Source organism: Lepidochelys kempii, chromosome 6 (assembly GCF_965140265.1).
Source record: "Lepidochelys kempii isolate rLepKem1 chromosome 6, rLepKem1.hap2, whole genome shotgun sequence".
Taxonomy (NCBI): domain Eukaryota; kingdom Metazoa; phylum Chordata; order Testudines; family Cheloniidae; genus Lepidochelys; species Lepidochelys kempii.
Genome location: NC_133261.1, coordinates 72207919 through 72224088, shown reverse-complemented (window position 1 = coordinate 72224088; position 16170 = coordinate 72207919). Strand labels below are relative to the sequence as shown.

The following is a 16170-nucleotide window of genomic DNA, read 5'->3' as shown; positions in this document are numbered from 1 at the left end:
GTTCTCTGTCAGATCTGTTGCCACTTTTATATAGTAAAATCCCTAACTTCTAAAACAGATAAATCAACCAGACGTGGAATCAATAGTAATACGTTAGTAATAGTAATACATGTGGGCTGCTGTTCCCCAGGTTGGCAGAAAAAGGAACAATTTGGTTATAGTGCACTCAGTTGAAGAGCAGAGGAGTGCTTTGTACTACTCAATAAGATCTCCTCTGGATGATTAGGGAGAGGTATTTTATGGGCACCAGTAGGCCTCCTTGCCTCTCTTCCTTGGTCACATTTTTCTCTCTCTGCATGTGCATGAGAAATAAAAAGAACAAATTCTGAAGTCCTTACTGAGAAAAACCTCAAGCTGACTTCAATGGTTATTAAAGTCAGCTCACGAAAGCTCATGCTCAAATAAATTGGTTAGTCTCTAAGGTGCCACAAGTACTCCTTTTCTTTTTGCAAATACAGACTAACACAGCTGTTACTCTGAAACCTATTAAAGTCATAATAATAATAAGTAATAATAATAATAGTAAAAAGCAAAAACAGATTAAAGATGTCACCATTTGATCTCCAAATTATTCATTGTACTACTCAACTCTACAGAGATATAACCTTACTGTAAGGCCTTCCTTGCTCCAAAGGCCTTACAATGTAAGACATAAATTGTCATCTCATGTATTGTAAGCAAAAGAGAGTGGGAGATAACTGGCAAAGTAAATGAGGTAGGAAGGATTCTGATGTAACAGGGTACCCTCCTTTACTGAATGGAATTGTATCTTGATAGGATGTGGATTAGAAAAACTGAACTAAGTACAGGTTGGCAGGTGAAATAGTGATACAAACTAAGCTCAGGTGCATATGAAACCAAACCACATATTATGCAACTTTCACAACACACGAAATATGCTAGTGCATCAGAAAACAGCCTGAGGAAGCTACTACTGAATGCTTGACTAGCGAAATATGTGAGAATCTAAAGTATCCAGCTCAACCCTAAAATGCAACACCCACTCAGGACACCAGATGCACATTCAGCCAGCCTGAGTAACAGGGCCATTAACATTGTGCAACTCAGTCAGCAAGTATTTGCCTAGCAGAGACCAGTTTAAATATTAAAGCAGGACCAGCTCCTGCAAGGTGCTGAGAGCCCTTGACTCCCATTGATGTCTGTGGAAGTTCAGAACTGGGCTCCAGGATTGGGGTAGCTTATCGAATGTACAGCATTGGGCCCAGGGGCATGTACTGAACTACTGAAATATGTGTCTGGAAGATTGTGGGGGGCAGGTCTACCAACCCTGTCATTGTCCATGAGGTCACAGATTTCCTAAGGGGGAAAGGAGCCTGAACTCCCCTTGGCCCGTGAGAGCAGGATTTGGCCTGAGGCGGGGAGTGGGAGTAGGGAACAAGGGGAAGGCATCCCTGTTTTTTGAAGATGGGAGGGCGTTTCTGTTGGTTGTTTTGCCCGCAGGCTGTGGGCCGGTGAGAGGAGGGGCACACTGGTGAGCGATAACCACCCAGGACTAGAAAGGGGGCTGTGCATGTGGCTGCCGTCCATGGAGACCCGTCGCCTGGGGCACAGCACAGGCTGGGCTGGGGAACTTCTCAGCGGGGCAGGGGAGCGCGGAAGATGGAGGCTGGAGCCCTGCGCGCTACTCAGCGCGGCCACGTGAACAGCGCCCGCGAGGAAGCCGAGCGGTGGCCTGGGGCCCCGGAGCCAGCACTAGCCCGGGCTGCCACCCCGCTTGCGCGAGGCCACGGCCGGGCCTGGGTCTGGGCCTGGCTCCCCCGAGGCTTTCTCCAGAGGCGTCTCTGGGTGGCGCCGGGGAAACTGAAAGCAAAAGAGATGAAGGGGCCAAGCCGCAGCCAGGAGCGGGCGTGGGCCTGACTCCTCCCTCCGGCGGCTACGCTTCCCTCAGCAGCAGCTGCTGCTGCGGCGGGCGGGCTGAGCCAGCCCAGATGGACCTGGCTGCGGCCCCGGCTGAGGCACGATAGGCGGCTCCGGCTTGGAGCCTCCCTGCGGGCGAGGGCGGGCGGGCTGGGACATGACTCTGGGCGCTCCTCGGCCCCCGGCTCCGCGCGGCAGACGCAGCCAGCAGGAAGTTTGCCCGGGTGCAGCGGCGGCCGGGCTCCCGGCAGCGCCGCGCTCCCCCCATGCACACGCACAGCCCCCGGCTCCGCAGCGGCGCCCAGGAGGCGCCCCGCACCGGCCCCACCATGGACTCTAGCTGGGGCCGGCAGAGCAGCCCGGAGCTGGGCAGGGGCAAGCGGCTGAGCGTCGGGGAGCTACGCTTGTTCTTCGAGGCTCACTGCGCCGCGGCCGCTGCCGCACGGGAGCTGCCGGACCTGGCCAAGAGGAGCTGCAGCCCCCGCAACGGGCTGCTGCCGCCGGTCATCCCGCAGCTGACCGTCACCCCCGAGGAGAGCGAGGAGGCGCAGGGCAGCCCCCAAGGGCCCCCGGCGGACCCGGAGAGCTGCTGGCTGGGAACGGGCAGCTCACTGCACCTGCTGCAGTCCCGCCGGCTCTCCAACTCCTCGCTGTCCTCCACGGGCTCCTCGTCCGTCCTCGAGGACTCCGAGGACGACCTGCTGAGCGACACGGAGGGTAGGAGCCAGGGCATCGTGCAACTGGAGCACGGGGAGGACACCAACCAGGTAGGCGCCCCCCGCGGTAGACTAAGGGCTGCCCTTGCGCAGAACGCTGCGCGGAGCCGAGTGACCCACTCTGGACAGCCCGCTGCTTCCCACGTGCCCGCGGGTCCAGATGCCGCCAGCGAGCCGCGCCGCTGATCTAGAAGCGGCGCCTCCTGGCGGTGCTGGAGAACAAGTGCTATGTGCCTGGGCTGGGGATATAGCAGCAGGGGATGGGTACCCTGGGGATGGGCAACCTTGTTGTGGGCTAATAGAAAGGGGAGGCCTCCACTGCCCCAGCTGTACTTCTGGGGCTGGGTCTCCACCGGGCTGTCCATCTGGCACGTTTCACCAGCACTACGTTAATTTAAAATGAAGGCTGTTAAAATGAAAACAGGGCTGCCCTAATCTAAGCCAAAGGGCTCTTTGTTGCATAAGTGCCTGCGATATCAGGCTCTCAGCTCCACTGTACTCCGTGGTAAACACCAACTTGATAACACAGTCCTCCAACAACATCCAGTCACTGCTCAGCTCATGTGAGCTCAAGTTACTTCCCCTCAGTTACTCCTGTTCCTGTATTGCTGTACTGCAAACAGCAACATATCATGCCTGTGGACGTGGAGAAATACACAATTCAACCTATGCTTCCAGTCCCGTGGTCTCGGAATGTGTATGGGAGTCATTGAGCACTCATCAGACTGGTGTTTTAAGCAAGGCTTCAGTGACCTAACTAAAAGGAAGCTGCTATTTCCCCTTACTCAATCACATAAACTCTGTGAAAAATCCAGCATGCTGATCAGTGATAATGCTACATGATTCTCTGCGTTACATTGCTGGGGAACTGAGGCTCTTGAAACCCAGCCAAGTGCTGCCACTGTTTCTCTTCTTGTTATGAGATTGCCACCAACCTATTAAGATTTTTTTCAAATTGTTTTGGCATTTTTTGATCACAGGCATTTTTCACTCTCTCTTGTTGGATTTTAAAAATAACATTTTTTCCAGGCGTTTACCAGCAGGTATTTCTGCCTCTCCTACTCCCTCAGTCTCTGGTTGTCAGTTTTTGAGCTACTTTGTGGTGTGATCTTGACAGAAAATTGGGAGGAGCTTGGAATTATTAGCATGCATACTTTTGTCCATTTTGGCAGTAATACATTTTTCCCACTAAATCCCTTATGTAATTTGGCAGCTGCTCTTATATATAAAGGGCAGTTTTGAAGACATGCAGTTGAGTTGTTTTTCATAGTGGTAATACATATTTTACTTGGTGTTTATAACAACTCTCTGGGTGCCTTGAAACTGAAATGTTTCCTTAGCAAATTGCCTCATCTACCATTCTTGAGACCAACCAATGTTTTATTATTATAGGGTAGTTTATGACTACAGGGTCGCTCACAGTGAATTGAATCAGGAAAAACAGTGTATATTTTGAAACAAGATAAAAAATAAGTGACACAGTGTTGTAGGTAATTCTTCCAGCTGGGTTGTTCTCCTGAGAGTTTTAGGATTATTAAATTAGAGAAAGTATGCTTGAGTGGATAAAGTACAGGCCAGGGAATTATACAACCTTGGTTCTATTCCCATAGACGTGCTTTGTCACCTTAATTGACTTTTCTGTGCCTCGGTTTCCCAATTATGTAAGATAATATCCTGTGTAAGGGTTTTGCAAGGCTTAATCAATTAATATTAATAAAGTTATGATCCTCAGATGGAATCCCCCGCAGAAGGGCAAACTATTATTATGACAACAACATTACTTTAATGTTATTTTTATAAATATCTGTGGCCCATGACATTTGACTTTGAGTTACAGAATAATAGAAATTAAAGACGGGGGGTGGAATATTAGATCATCTAGCTCATTCCTGTCCGCTGTTGCAGGCGGTGAGTGGGTATGATGATGGAACACTGTTAGCTCTGAATACCCAGCATTGAGAGCTGTGGGCTGGATGTGTGGTTAATAGAGAGCAGAGATTCACTGATAGCACTTTATCAATACAAAGAACCTGGTGCCATCCATGCTGGCCCCAGGCTAACTTGTCTCCTGAGAATAGTCTGAAGCAAAACTATCTTCCAAGCCAGGTGTCCTGTTGGATGCAATTTGGTCCAGGTCCATTGAGCACCACTGAGGTCACTGGTAAACCTCTCATTGACTTCAAGGTACCTGTATGCAGTATCAGGCCCTAAATCATTAGTCAGAACAGCTTACTACCCTGCATGTTACATTTTAAAAACATGGTACACAAGTGTATATTTTGGATATAAGCTGTGTTACCCATTTAAAATCCTATTAAGTTTGTTAGCACTATTTAAATCTGGACAGGGTTCAGAGAAAGCACTACGTCTAATTACAAATAAAAGTAAATAATTAAAGAATACTAACTAATGGGGAAAAAAGTGTTTAAACAAATAGAAAAGAAGTACTTGTGGCACCTTAGAGACTAACAAATTTATTTGAGCATAAGCTTTCGTGAGTTTTCCCTGAATGAATCCGATGAAGTGAGCTGTATAGCTCATGAAAGCTTATGCTCAAATAAATTTGTTAGTCTCTAAGTGCCACAAGTCCTCCTTTTCTTTTTGCGAATACAGACTAACACGGCTGCTACTCTGAAACCTGTCTTTAAACAAATAGAAAGCAGCCGTCTTAAATGTTTTGAGCTATTATAGGATGGAGAGAGACAGCATCCATTCGAGTGCATGGGAAATCAGGGACTTTCCAAGTATTAGGATAAGTTCTGTTTCTTTAAAATGTTTTTACAGACCTGCCAAGTGTCATGCATTCCCACAGAACAGGTAAAAAGTCACACATTTTTGATGAGAGATACCCTACCCACATGCAAGATCCTGTAGCTTAGGGAAAGGTGTACTGAGCTACTAATCCAAGAGCCCATGCATTCTAATCCAAGCTCCTCTTATGATTGGGTTTAATACTACTTTGCACCCCTCATTAACCAATACCTCATTACCCCTAAATTAGGGGAGACAACCCATTTTACAGATAAGTGTGAGCCTAGACAAGCTCTTTTTAGGCAAAGCTACAAATAAAATCCTGGACTCTATTTTGACAGACCCAAGGCTTATTAGCTTTTCCACACTGCCTTTCAATTTCAGGTGAATTGGGCCAAATTGTGTGTCTGTCTAGCCAATCCTAAAACAGTGGCTATTTCTGCACTGCAGCTGAGAGGTGTAATTCCCAGCTTGGGAAGATGTACACATGCTAGTTTGCTAAAAGTAGCATTGTGGCACAGGTGGCGGCTCAGGCTATTAGCCAGGGTACAATCCAGTCGGAAATACTAGGTACATATTTGGGCAGCTAACCCACGCTGTCAACGACATGCTATTTTTAGTACACTAGCTGGAGCAGAACTAGCGCATCTTCCTGAGCTGGGAATTGCATCTCACAGCTGCAGTGGAGATGTAACCAGTGTGGTTGGACCACATGTAACGGTTTGAGTCTGCTACTGCCTGCATGCATTTAATGTGCATTACTGTCCTTTTAGTTCAAATGGTTAAAGTGCATGCTTGTTGATCCTGGCAGAGTGACCCTGTTTGGGTCCTATAATACTTCCTGTAGTCTCTTTAATCACTAGACCACGCTCTGCTCCCAGGGCCAGGAATCCTGATAGCCAACACTCCAGTGCTAGTGCACAAATAGTTGTGAACCAGTGAGTAAATAGAAAATGTGTGATAAGTGTGTGTTGTGTCCTTTTATGGCCTATTCTTTATAGAGAAAAATAATGATTCCCCCTACTCCACACAGCAGAACTGGTAGAGTTCTGTGTTGTGTATCTCAAGGTTGTGGGTTCAAGGCTGGCTTGTGATTCATGGGGTGAAATACATGCAAGTTAGTGGGAGGACCTCAAGATAGCAGGTGAAATGACTTTATTTTGCCAAGCCTTATAGTTAGAGGTCAGTTTGGATGTTAATATGTGGTAGCGTGGCTCGACCTGGCTAATGCCTTTGGGTCCATGCCCCACCACCACATCTTTGTCACGCTCCAGGAGTTTGAGATGCCAGAGAACTTCCTTCATGTGATCCGAGAGGTGTACGAGGGATGCAGCACCACCATTCGCTCGGTCGAAGGGGAGACCGCCGAGATCCCGATCCGGAGCGGAGTTAAGCAGGGCTGTCCCCTCAGCCCCATTGTCTTTAACCTCGCCATGGAGCCGTTGCTGCGAGCGATCTCCAATGGCACAGATGGCTTCAACCTCCACAGTGAGAGGGTGAGCGTCCTGGCTTACGCGGATGACCTGGTCCTGACGGCGGACGACCCAGAGAACCTCCAATGTATGCTAGATGCCACCAGTCGAGCTGCCGATTGGATGGGGCTCTGCTTCAATGCAAAGAAGTGCACAACTCTCCACATCGATGGCATCAAAAGGGATTCAGTGCAGATGACAGGGTTCCAGATCCAGGGCGAGCCCATCATCCCCCTGGCAGAGGGGCAGGCATACCAGCACTTGGCACGCCGACGGGTTTCCGTGTCCGGCAGACACCCAAGGACACCATCCAGGAGATCTTGCAGGGTGCCGCCAAGATCGATGCCTCTCTGCTAGCATCGTGGCAGAAGAGAAACGCCCTGAACACCTTCCTGATCCCCTGCATCTCGTTTGTCCTAAGGGGATCCGCCATGGCAAAGGTACCCCTCAACAAGGCAGACAAGATCATCCGGCAGCTGGTGAAGAAGTGGCTGTTCCTTTCCCAGAGAGCCAGCAACCAGCTGGTCTACATTGCCCACAGGCATGGCAGTGCCAATGTCCCCCGCATGGGCTACCTGTGTGACATCGCAGTGATCATCCACGCCTTCCGCCTGCTGACGTGTGCCGACTCCATGGTAAGGAACATCACAGCAAACGCCCTCCATAACTCAACAAAGAAGCAGATCAGCAGAGCCCCCTTCAACCAAGACACCGCCACCTTCCTGAGCGGTTCCCTGGATGGCAAATTTGGACTGGACGGGCATGAAATCGCTCCACTGTGGTCCCGCGCTCGCAATGCCACGCGTCGCCTGGGGAAGCACATCGGCCGCTGCTGAGAGTGGTACGAGGAGCGCCAGGAGCTGGGAGTCCTGGTGCTGCAGATCAGGTCCGACGACAACACCATCATCACCCGAGCGCCAGGGGCATGCTGGAGAGGACCCTGAAGGCAGCCATCCACTCACTGTACGTGGAAACCCTGAAGTGTAAACCGGACCAGGGTAAAGCCTTCGAACTGACCAGCAAGTGGGACGCCAGCAACCACTTCCTCGCCGGGGGCAGCTTCACCCGTTTTGCCAACTGGCGGTTCATCCACCGTGCCCGGCTCAACTGCGTCCCACTCAACGGAGCTGTCCGCCATGGGAACCGAGACAAGCATTGCAGGAAATGCGGCTACTCCAACAAGACCCTGCCCCACGTCCTGTGCAGCTGCAAGCCCCACTCCAGAGCCTGGCAGCTGTGCCACAACGCCATCCAGAACCGCCTGGTGAAAGCCATTGCACCGCGCCTGGGGGAGGTTGCCGTGAACTGCGCCATTCCCGGTACTGACAGCCAGTTGCGACCTGACATGGTAGTCATCGATGAGGCCCAGAAAAAGATCATCCTCGTCTATGTCACGGTCTCCTTTGAGAACAGGACCCTGGCCTTCCGCGAAGCCTGAGCTCGTAAGCTGGAAAAATACGCCCCCCTGGCCAACACCCTGGGAGCAAAGGGCTACGAGGTGCAGATGGATGTCCTGATCGTTGGAGCCCTGGGTGCTTGGGACCCCCCCCCCCGCAACGAGCGTGTGCTGCAGGACCTGTGGGATCGGTTGACGCTACGCACGGCTCATGCGGCGCCTAATGGTCTCGGACACCATCTGATGGTCCAGGGACATCTACATCGAACACATCACCGGTCACCGACAGTACCAGGAGGTGTGAGCTGGTATGACATCGTGCATCAACTATGGGAAAGGGACTGAGACTTTTTCCATTGGACCATATAAACTGGAACCAAATAAACTGGAACCATAAACTCACTGAACATTAAATCCCACCAAATGAGGGTAAATCCATCCTCATCATCGTATCCGCTCATTATACTCCACACCTGAACATAGCCATTATATGAACAACATACTCCCATATCTCAATGTCTGTACTTTGACCCGTTAAACTTTTACCCCAATCAGGGAGATTGCAGATTATGTATTCCTTACGCCACCCATTCCTAACTGAATTTCGCACCCCTTGATAATCTGTACCTTATTCCCTGATAACCAGAAACTTCTGTGCTTAAACTCAGTACCGTTTTCTTTTTACTTCAACATCATCTTAATAAAATTATTACATTTCTTTTTCGTTGTATTTAGTGTTGGTATTTTGGTTAATGTGAGCTGCCCTTTTAAGAACAGGGTGGGGCACATACCACAGGGTTTGTCTGAAGGAGATTAAAAGCAGTGCCTGGAGGAGATCTTGCTTGTGTGTGCAGAGGGAAGACTGTACCTGTTTAAACACCAGAAAGGTCAGAACTCGATTTATTGAACTTACCTTTCCAGAAAACAAGCTTCACCCTTGAAGGTGTAACCGCACTTACCCAGGGAGTGGGTGCCTCAGGGCAGCTCTAATGAGCTTTAGAGCCTTTTTTGCCTGTAGGTCATCAGTTAGGAATTAAAAGTTGTTCCCATCTGATGGAGGTTTACTGGCCCCACCATGAGTGGAACTTGGTGGGTCTGAGTTTCAACTCCCACCTCCGAAACTGACCACCTCACTTTGTATTAATTGACAAACTGCAAAGAGCAGCATGGACCATGGAGACAGAACTATCCTTGTGATCCCTAGGGGAAGGTCCTCTGTGTCAGGATCAGGGCAGTGTCTGTGGGAAGCTTATTCTACTGCTGCCCTGTTAGCCAGACTTTGTAGCTCTGTACAATTTATTACATTTGCATAAAATGTTATACATGGAGCTGCACAGCTACTTGACAGCTATATTTTTTGGTTAATTAAGTAATAGGTTTTAAAATAACCAACTATTAAAATACATGCTGGATCTTATCCTATGACAGCTATAAAAGTCTCTGCTTTCCCATGCATTCAGTTGGGGACTTACGGTTTCCCATTCCTACTTTGCTTCATGAGATAGGACATCCCTGTTGGGAAGTATATGTACAGTGGTAACTTCCACTGAGAGACCAGTCAAGCCACTCTCAGTCACGAGTCACAAGCATTTCTAAAAACCGCTCTCAAACAGAGATAAGGAAAAATAAATAGGTCAGGTTAGGACCTTCCTATTGGACAGTGTCCCTTTAAAGTGTTTTGCTCAGCAAGTAAGTGACGTGCTATAACGGCTGCTGCACCATGTTAGAGGAATGTGATTTACTAGGTAGAAATGTGCCAAATACACAAACCACAGATTCCTGTAACTGTAACCATGAGAACAGCTGACAGCCAGAAAGACACATTAGATTCTTGCCTGCAGTGATACTAGCCCAGAATTTTTTGGGAATGGTAGGCTATTTAACCTATAGTTTATTTGTTTTGGCTGGTCCTTTCTCTCTCTCTCTCTTCCTTTTTCATCCTTAATAAAATATCTTAAAATAGATAAACATGTTTCATAATTAAGGACTAAAAGTATGAACAGTTTCAGCTCAGGAGATGATTACATAAACTAATCCAGTAGAGAAGAATTTTTATTTTTAAACTGAGATGGGAAGGGACCATAAGGGGTTTATTTTATTTATTTATTTTTTACCTTGTGTGAACTTCATGCTATTCTAAAAGATGCTAGATTGACAGTAACATCCCTGTACTCTGAAGTCATCTCTTTGTCCACAGTCTAAGGGCACGTCTTCACTTGCAACGTTAAAGCGCTGCCGTGACAGTGCTTTAACATGGCTTGTGTGGTCGCGGTGCGGAGCTGGGAGAGAGCTCCCAGAGCTGGTGCACTGTTTACACTGCCACTTTACAGCAGTGAAACTTGCAGCACTCAGGGGTGTGTTTTTTTCACACCCCTGAGTGAGAAAGTTGCAGCACTGTAAAGTGCCAGTGTAGACAAGCCCTTAGTGTGACGTGAACAGCAGCAGTGCAAGCTTTCCCTCATCACCCTTTCAATGTGCCTCAACCCAGAGTTGGGCCTTTTAACCTGAGGATAGTTCCGTTTCCACAGCACACTTAAATGGTGCCCCCTGTACTGACATGCCAACAGTATGGGTGCTAAATGGTTCCAAGAATTAGATACGTTCATGGAGGACAGCTCCATCAATGGCTATTAGCCAAGATGGTCAGGGATGCAACCCCATGCTCTGGGTGTCCCTAATCTCTGTTTGCTAGAACCTGGGAGTGGACAACAAGGGATGGATCACTTGATGATTGCCTGTTCTGTTCATTCCCTCTGAAGCACCTGGTGTTGGCCACTGTCTGAAAACAGAATACTCAGCTAGATGGACTATTGGTGAGACCCAGTATGCCTGTTTTTATATTCTTAATTTGTGGCCTCTTATTTGAGGACATTTGTCTAATAGGAACTGAACTAAGACTCAGTAACTCATTTCTAATAGTCTACTAAATACCCCTCAGTTCCATTAGCCTTTAGTTATTTCTGAGCTGGGGTGGATTTGAAGTTATGACCTAGGAGTTAATAGACCGTTTACCCCATCATTAGTCTCCTGAACCATTCAGTCTCCTGTTACGGTTTTTATTTTAAATATTTAAAAGGACACAGTTCCTGCCTGGCCATGCAGGATGAACTGGGAGGAGCAGATGCAGTACTGTTGCATAACTGTTCATGGAAAGATTGGGTGTTTGTGTTTTCTTCCTTGTACTTTCAATATGCCGTTGAAACCTGTTTGCAAGGTGTGGTGTATCTGGAGCATGGGGAGGAAAACAACAAGTCTGCATCATCAGGAGATGTATCAATGTTTAAGGAGGGGTCAGTTCTAAAAAAAAAAAAAAAAAAAAAGCGCCTCTGGGCAGATCTCGTTGGGGTTGGTTAACAGTGGAGGTGGAGAATACTCATGAGAAGTGGTGCAATGCAATACCTATAACTAAAAGGAGTGCTGTCTAGTGGTTAGAGCAGTGGATTGGGAGCCAGGAACTCCTAGGTCTATTCTTGGTTCTGTCGCTGGCTCGCTCTGTGACCTTGAGCAAGTCATTTAATCATCCAGTAATTCAGATCTAGCCATGGGGCCACATAGAGAGAACAACTCTCTAGCCCAGTGGTTAGGGCACCTGCCTGGGATGTGAGAGACCCTGGGTTCAGTCCCGCTGTTCTAATCTCTCTATTATTTTACCACAATGGAACAGCTTCAACAGGAGAGAGGGAGCCCCCCATCAGAATATCCCATAGCTCAGTGATTAGTGCATCCTCCTGTGAAGACCCCCTATTCAAATCTTTAGCAGAGAGGGGTAATTGAATCTCGGTCTCCCACATCCTAGATGAGTGCTGTAACCAATGGGCTAAGAGGTATAAGGCGGGCGCCACCACTATGAATGGTGTTTGAATGTGATGTGAGCTGGTAGGCTGCCTCTGCACATGTCTACAGGATCAGGCTGCTTGAGCAAGTCAGGTAGCCAGATGGCTGCCTTTCCCTGGTTTGTGAATTGCCCTGGGCTTAGGCAGGAAATAGGCATCTGAATGCCTCGGGAAGGCAGCAGTATGCATGTCCAGAGGTGGGAACTTTTACCAGGAAAATCTCAGTGCAGAGTGAGTTTAGATGCCTGCAGGATTTGATGAGAGCATTATGGCTCACAGTGGAGCCAAAACTGGGATGTAGGCACCTGAGTGCCTTCATGGATCCAGTCTTCCATGTCCAGGGCTTCAGCTCCCTTAGCTAAGAGTCAGTCCCTTTGGAGTTTGCTTCCCATGTGTAATGGAGCATGCATCCCCCTATGTCCTGGATCACTGCAAAAACTGCTCAGACTCTTCTTTTGGTGTCCGTTCCATGTAGCTTATTCAAGTCCCCTCCACCAACGCCTGTACAGTAGAACAGTTCTAATACTTACAACCTTATCTGCCATTGGGCAGTTTCCTCTCCCCATGAATGCGTTCTGACTCTGCCTTCTCCCCTGAGAGCCTCCGGTGGACCTTCACTAAGTCCCCCCAGATCAATGAATATCCTGAGCCATGATCCCCCCCCCACCCTTAGATGCCTCCTTCCTGCCTTTATAGGGATAGTAGGCATTTTCCTTTTTAACCCTGCCCTTGAGAATCCCAGTTCATCCACAGAATTGTGCAAACCCTTATTCCATTTTGGATCAGTCCTCTTTTATATATCCTGGCCTTCCATATTGATAGCATGCTATTCTCTGAAAGAATTTCTTTCGCCTCCTCCTTTTTCTTCTTGGGGCATTTCAATTTGCTGCCGCTTCTCCCTGGCTCTGGGCCCCTTGGTGGCTGGACCTCTTTTCTGGGAAAGTCAGCTTCTAGGAACTCTTCAGAGAGTTTAATTGCAGCCTCCAGGGTGTTGGGCTGGTGCTTCCTCACCCAGACTCTATTCTCAGGGAGGCTATGGAGAAATTGTTCCAGTATCACCAGGTCCATAATTTCCCCTACAGGTCAAATATCTGGCCCTAGTCAGTGGGTAGCCGAGTCTGTTAGCTTTTCTGCTTATTCCCTGGGTCATACCCCTTCAGCCCATCTAGTCGCCAAAAATTTCTGCTGGTACTTTTTGGTGAAGAGTTCCACCTGATTCTAAAACAGCAGCCTTCATGACAGTCATAGTCACAGGCCGGTGATCAGAGTGCTGACCCAGCTCTTAGGATACTGCATCTGTCACACCATGGAAGTAAGCCAGGGCCCAAACTTGGTGACCATGGTGCTTTTGAAATTAGTGACATTTATGTGTAATAACTAGGGATCACACATGATTTCACAGAGAAAGGGGCAGAGACAGAATGAACCAACCTGTCAGCCTGTTACATGGTGGAGCTCAGGTAGGGTAGATTTTGATTTCAGTTATTGTGAGCAGCCCTTTTTACCCTTATCCTATCAACAGTGTCCCTTCTAACAGGTACACAGCAGACAGAAAGGTATTGCATGTTCATATAGTAACACCATTTGGGGAGGGGGAGAACTTTTGGTGAGCAGGAGTTAGTCTCCATCCTTTCATCTTGCATTTATCTACGAGCAGTAGGAACAACATACTGAAGACTCTGGGCTAGCTACCCATCCAGTAACTTTCTAGTGATTTTATTCACTCGGCTTGTATATCGCTTCCTATGTAAATCTGATTTGTCCTGACACTAATGGGGAATGCTATTGGGATAAAACATGGAAAGCAGCTGCTTCTTTTTGCACAATAAACTGAACGTTACAGTAGGGGCAGAATCTTCCCTTCCTCCATCAAACACTGAAGAAACCCATCCTGGATACATCAGTTCTAGCCAACTACCTCGTGGTATCAAACCTTCTATTCCTGAGCAAGCTTACAGAGAAGCTAGCTGAAGGCCAACTGCAAGCTAATCTAACTGAAGCTGACACTGGAGACCCAGCAGAATCTGGATTCAGGCCATGATGGGGGACAGAAACTGCTTTAGTGGCACTAATTGATGATCTCCTGCTGTCAATGGATGGTGGATAGAAGTCCATTTTCATCCTCCTGGACCTCTGTGCAGCATTCAACACTGTTGAGGATAAAATACTGCTGTCTCACCTGAGAGAGGTGGCAGGGATCCAGGGGAATGCACTAAAATTGTTTACATCTTTCCGGAAGGATGTACCCAGCAGTGGTGATGGGAAGCTGCACCTCTACCACTAGTCCCCTTGCTTGCATTAGTCCCACAAGGATCAGTTCTCTCTTCTGTCCTTTTCAACATCTAATATGTAGCCACTGGAGGAACTGGTCAGATGACATGGACTCAGATGTCAGCAACAGATAACACACTGCTCTACATATCCTTCACTGCCTACAACCTCACCCCTACCACCAAGATTCAGTGCTTGGATGAGATCAGTTCTCTGGTGAATAACAACTGGTTGAAGCTGAACCTGAGTAAGACTGAGGTGATGCTGGTAGGCAAAGCACTTCGAAGCGTTTGCAGCCATGGTACAGTCTCTGTTGGTGGAAGGGCAATAGAGTCCATAGTTTAGGAGTGCTTCTGAGTTCCTCTCTGGTGCGAAGGGCTCACATAGTAGCATCTGTAAGTAATGCTTTCTACCAACTCTTGAGGGTTAGGACACCCTGTCCTGCTTCAGTGGATGATGACCTGGTCTGAGTTATACATGTCTTTGTCACCTCCTGTCTGGCCTATAGCAATGTAAATATACCTGGGCATGAAGCCATCAGCCCTTAGGAAACTTCAGTTAGTACAGAATGCTGCAGCATCTTTCTCAGCAACACGTCAAACTTGTCCTCCACTCTCCATGCTGGCTTCTCACAGCACACTGGGTCAAGGGCTCAGTCCTCGTTTTCAGGGCACTCAGTGACCTGGATTCAGCAAATCTAAAAGATCTAAGGATTATCAAGGACAGCCTTGATAATAGGTAGTGCTACCAGCCCACCTATAATAAAATAGACAGCTGGCTAGAATATACTCAGTATCCTCTACATTTGGAATGTCCAATGGTCAGACCAGAACACTGGGAGTCTCAAGACTCCTAGGTTCTTTCCCCAACTCTGAAACTGACTCAGTGTATGCCTCAGGCCCATAATCTCTGTAAAATGAGTATGATGATCTTTAAATCACAGAGATGCTATGAACTTAATGAATGTACAGTGCTTTGCTGTTCCTTATATGATAAGCACAGGTGAGGCATTATTACTGGCATTATTCTTTTCTTCTTCTACTTCACTTCAGATGTGACTGAAAATGAAACAAACAAAAGTCAGAGAGAAAATGGGAATAGATTTAAAGTTTTTTCTGTTTTATGACATTTTTGCTCTTGAGGACTCTTTAGTTATTAAAGTTCTGGGGTGTTTATATAGGAGACAGTATTCTAGTTTAGGTGAATAGGGACCTCTATTTTCAAGCATACGTTTAAAGAAAATATAAGGTTTTTTCAAGCTGAAATTTTCTGGTCTTATTTTGAGAACTGGGACATTTTTAAAATACAAGTTTGAAATTTGAAGGTTGGTTTGGCTAGCATTTTAGTTACTTGAACAGAAATAAACAAATTTTAGTCTGATTTACTCTTCCTTTAATCAAATGTATGTTCTTTTCCAGTTCTAAAACCTAAAACTTGCCTTTCCCATTAATGCACGTTGAAGATTAATTGCTTTGCCTAGAGTGGTCACTATAAAAATTGTCAAATTTGCTGCTTGCAAGCTATTATTGTATCCTGAGTATTGGCTCAATCCAGTTCCCAGTGAAGTCAATTGATAGACTCCCATTGCTGTCAGTGGGGATTTAGGTCAGGCTCCATTTGCAGTATTCCCAATACAAAGTATAGGGATTAACAGTAATTATGCCTGATTAAGCAAAAGTACGGAATAAAAAGAGGAAGTCAGGCTACAAAGGTATAAAAAGGAATATTCTCTCCCCCACACCCCACCCTGATTTTAATTAAAGAAAGCTCTTTAATAAAAGCTTACATTGACTGACTCTGTGGCCTTGGGCAAGTCATATAGTAAACTGTGTGGCGATTAGCCAAGATGGTCC

The 16170-nt window shown here is 47.3% G+C and overlaps 1 protein-coding gene across 4 annotated transcripts in view; it reads left to right on the top strand.

Annotated features, from left to right (window-relative positions):
- The first annotated feature begins 1167 nt into the window (after positions 1-1167).
- Positions 1168-16170, top strand: part of ITPKA (inositol-trisphosphate 3-kinase A) — a 50786-nt gene continuing 35783 nt past the window's right edge. For 3 of the 4 annotated variants that reach the window (XR_012159455.1, XR_012159456.1, XM_073348708.1), the window contains exon 1: positions 1168-2645. Coding sequence is in view for 2 of the 4 variants with exons in the window: in XM_073348708.1 (XP_073204809.1) it covers positions 2145-2645 (501 nt within the window). In the remaining 2 variants the exon portion in view is untranslated. The remainder of the gene's footprint in view (positions 2646-16170) is intronic. The other variant, XM_073348709.1, reaches the window with a different exon arrangement.